This window comes from Monodelphis domestica, chromosome 6, assembly GCF_027887165.1.
Source record: "Monodelphis domestica isolate mMonDom1 chromosome 6, mMonDom1.pri, whole genome shotgun sequence".
NCBI lineage: Eukaryota > Metazoa > Chordata > Mammalia > Didelphimorphia > Didelphidae > Monodelphis > Monodelphis domestica.
In genome coordinates, this window is record NC_077232.1 from 15,250,320 (window position 1) to 15,254,682 (window position 4,363).

The window sequence follows — 4,363 nt, forward strand, 5'->3', positions numbered from 1 at the left end:
CTTTAAAAAGGCCAGCCCAAGGATCCAGTCATTCATTCTGTGTTGGTGAACTAGACTGAAAGGAGACTCTCGGAGGCAGTCACTTTTTCCTGGACACATCCTGGGCTGGATCATTCTGCTTTGGAGAGGCTTGCTGGGTGAGTGACTCAGGCTGAAGGAAGAAGCTTGCATTGGTGAATTTATGGCTGAAGATGCCACCAGGACTTCCACATGGAGATCAAGACTTGAGGGAGCCCTTGCCAGGTGCTGAGCTGAACTTCACTGGAGCAGCACTAAGGGTGCTCCAATTCTCTACCTCCATCATACATTTCCCACATTAATATCTCTACCTTGTAAATAAAAGCTGCTAATAATTTTTCTGACTTAAGGGTTAATGTAAGTTGACTCAAGTAAGTTTTCAGGAATTACTTTCCCTTGTTTAAGGAGTGAAATTCAGTTAACCAAAGTTGAGAGAGAGATTCACATAAAATAGAGAGATAAAGGGGGCAGCTTGGTATCTCAGTGGATTGAGAGCCAGGCCTAGAGGTGGGGGGTCCTAGGTTCAAATCTGGAGTCAGACACTTACAAGCTTTGTGACCTTGGACAAGTCACTTAACCCCCATTGCCTAGCCTTTACCACTCTTCTGCCTTGGAACCAATACACACTATTGATTCCAAGATGGAAGGTAAGGGTTAAAAATAATAGAAAGTTAAAGATAGACAGGTGGTCAAGCAGACAGGTAGATAGATAGACAGACAGAGACAGTGAAAGACACAGAATCAGAGAGAAAGAAATAACAAAGTAATTCCATAAATGCTTCTCCCCACCTTGGCTGAGTTAACTTTAAAATATGCAAGATAATTATTAGGCTTGACCTAACTATTCTGTCTGGCTATTGGGTATTATAGAAGATAATAGGTTTAGATAGGGTTAAATTGGCATTCTTGCTCACATGGCATACAATAACTCACAGGTGAATAAGATGCATATGTAGATATCATCATGAAACAATAATTCAGAATAGATATGTTAGAAAAGTGTGAAACAAAGTGTTCTATATAACAAGAGGGAAGAGATCATATAAGCAAAGTGGTGATTTTCTTCATCCCCAAATTTTGACCTTCACTTGAACTCAAGCCATTTGGTACCTAAACTAAATCTGACACCTTTATGATGAGTCTCCAGGATGGGAGTTGAAAACAGGACTGACTAATGAAAGGCAAATTGACCCAAATAAGAAATGGAGGAGACTAAGTTCACATTCAGATTAATTATAGGATTGGGCCCCTAAGTAACCATTGCACTTTCAGACAGGGTAAATAAGAGGGAGATAGTTTTAAAATTTAAAAGGTAATCAGGCAAATCAAGGGTTATTGTATTAAAGAGAAAATTGTTGGGGTCAGTCTGAACTATTGAGGAAGAAGCCATGAATAAATCTGGGAGAGATACTTCTGTGCTCTGCCAAAAGTCACATGTAAGGCTGGGTCTATTAATGCAATCAGGAGGTGGTTATCTGGGATGTACTCATGTCCCTTTGGAATATTTTGATTCCTGGGACTGCCTCTTCATTAACAAGGTTCTCTGGGTAATCTCATAGACCGAGAGGCTTTCTGAGATGATGTAATGACACAATGATTTAGCAGAAAAACTTTGTAAAGATGATATCTAATGAACGGAGCTGTGTGATACTTTCCCACCTGGCCCCAATCTTCATTTTTTTTCCAGAGCTCATACCCTAAGTGCCACACAGACCTAGCAGAAAATTGCAATAATATCTCATTACTTTTCTTAAAGACAACAAACACATGCAAATTTAATGATTTTCTTTGGTATTTGGTTCAGTCTCTATTCTAAAATCAACACTCAAAAGGAAAAGTTAGTTTCTTCATCATTTCTAGAAATCTAATATCTCTGAGCTGTACTCTGTCAACACTCTCTTGACTTGTACCCTGCTAGATTGGATGTTTATTTATTTTCTTAATTTGGTTAATTGTTTCCCTATAAAAGAACATTGCCAGTTCAGAGAGGAAGGAAGAATAAAGACACTCACTACTCCCTTCCATTCCCAGAGGCAAAGAAAGAGTTCCTCTAAAAAAAATGGGATTTTCTTGCATTGTTTGATCTTTTTTCAAATGGCATAACTCACATTCCCAAGGCTTTTCAGCAGACTCTATTATTCTTCAGTTTGTTGTATATTTTAAAGGACCACCAAAGGATGATGGTTGGATGCTGTGTAATTCTATCAAGATTGAAGAACTTTTTTATTTTATGGGGAGGTAAAAGTTTATAACCAAATATGCATTTTATATAAGGATTGAAGACCTTATTCTCTCTACAATTTAGCCTCTAAAATTATGAACTTACTTAGAGGGAAATTCAAAGATTAAGGATCTTTCGAAAGAACTTGCTTTTACCCAAGTCAAAAAAACCCCACAAACACGAAGAAAGAATTGGCAAAGGAATTAGGAAAGAACTATCTTCACTGGAAGATTAAAGAAATCTTAAAGAAGGAGGTAACAGTTGAATTGAATTTTGAAAGCCAAATAGATCTTCAACATGAAGGAATTGATAATAGTCATTTCAGACACATTAAATAGTAGACACAAAGTCATTGAGGAGAGAAGACAATAATATTTCAGCTAAAGGGAAGTTCTTTCTGTAACTTTTGTAGCATATAAAAATAACTGTTTTACACCTGGGTTTAATCCAATTTCCTTCAACTTCTTTGTCATTTGTGAACATTTGCAGCTTCTCCATAACTCATTGAGAGATTCAAAATAAATACAGGTACAGTTTGTCACTAATGAAATATTTAACAAACATTTCAATGAATTTTTTATCTCAGGAAAACCATTGCTCACTCAACACATTTTTTTTTGCTTTTTTTGCTTATTTTATAGATAAATCATGAATTATTATTTCATTTTTAAGATAATTTTGATGTTATATTGTATGTGAAACACTCTAATGATATATTTTTTTATAATTTGATGTTCTTAAAACCTGACACTTCCTTCTTAGGGAAAAACATAATTTTGATTATCTTCAAAAGTGCGGTCTTGATTTTTGTGTTTCTCAGACTATAGATTATGGGGTTCATGAATGGAGGCAATATTGAATAGGTCATTGAAATCAGAAGATTCTGGATTGGGGATGTATCTGAGAGGGGACCTAGAACTGTAACTATGCCAGAAAGGGCAAATAAGATGAAGATAATCAACTGAGGGGAACAGGTAGACAAAGCTTTGTAGCGTCCTTCCACAGAGGGCATTTTAAGTACAGTGGAGAAGATGTAAGTATAGGATATAATTAAAAAACCAAAGCAGAATAAAATTAAAGTTGAACTGGTGGCAAGTAGTATATACTCAATATCACGAACCTCAGAACATGAGACCTTCAAGACATGAGGGATATCACAAAAATACTGATGAATCACATTGGATCCTGAGAAAGGTAAGCGGAACATGTTCCCTGTATGTAGAGCTGAATAGAAAATCCCACTGAGCCATGAACTAGTTGCCATGCAAATGCATCGGGCTGGTGTCATGATCACCCCATAGTGCAGGGGCTGACATATTGCCACAAAGCGATCATAGGACATGGCTACAAGCAAAGCAATTTCTGTTCCTGCAAAGAAGATTAAGAAAAATATCTGAACAGCACAGCCATGCAAAGAAATGGTTGGATTATGTGTCAGAGAATTCACAATGAATTTGGGAAGAGTGACTGAGATGTAGCCAATATCCAACAAAGATAAGTTACTCAGAAAAAAATACAATGGGGAGTGAAGGTGTGGGTCAATGACAATGGCAGTGATAGTGAGAAAATTACCCATTAGGGCTGCCATATAAATCAGTAGGAATAGCACAGCATGTAAGACCTGCAACTCCTGGATGGTGGAATACTGCATTAGGAGGAATTCTGTGAAGATAGTAAAATTTTCCATACCTGTTTTTGTTCCGCAATTCATCTTGAAACAACATGAGCAGAGGATATCAGGTTCTAAAGAGGAGAGAAAATAAAAACATCTAATTGTGGAGAAAGGCCTAGAACTACCCATTTCCACTAACCATGTCACAAAGACAATCAGACCATATTTAAATTTCTGAGTTTATGCCAAGCTGAGAGAAGAACCGGCAATGGGAAACATGGGCAATTGAGATTCCAGAACAGAGTCCTGTTTGCTCTAAAAAGTTTTTAAAGGTAAATTATTATACACCCAAGTATATAAGAGAACAGATCATATATCATTACCAGTGCATAACTATTAGCTAGCTCAGTTTTGCCAATATATATTTAGCAAATATATAAAGAAAGATCAGGGTATAATAGCTCATGAAGGGAATATGTTTTCAGCTCAATAGAATTCTCATTAGTTTTAAT

General features: G+C 36.6%; 1 protein-coding gene across 1 annotated transcript; it reads right to left on the bottom strand.

The window, feature by feature from the left end:
• Nucleotides 1–2,960: 2,960 nt before the first annotated feature.
• On the bottom strand, nt 2,961–3,950 carry LOC100028726 (olfactory receptor 14I1-like). Its single transcript, XM_001378649.3, has one exon. It carries the CDS (start codon nt 3,948–3,950, stop codon nt 2,961–2,963), a length of 990 nt encoding a protein of 329 aa, XP_001378686.3.
• Nucleotides 3,951–4,363: the final 413 nt, after the last annotated feature.

Excerpts from the sequence above, each read along its gene's own strand:
- LOC100028726 (XM_001378649.3), bottom strand. The coding sequence starts at position 3,950 with ATGAATTGCGGAACAAAAACAGGTATGGAAAATTTTACTATCTTCACA.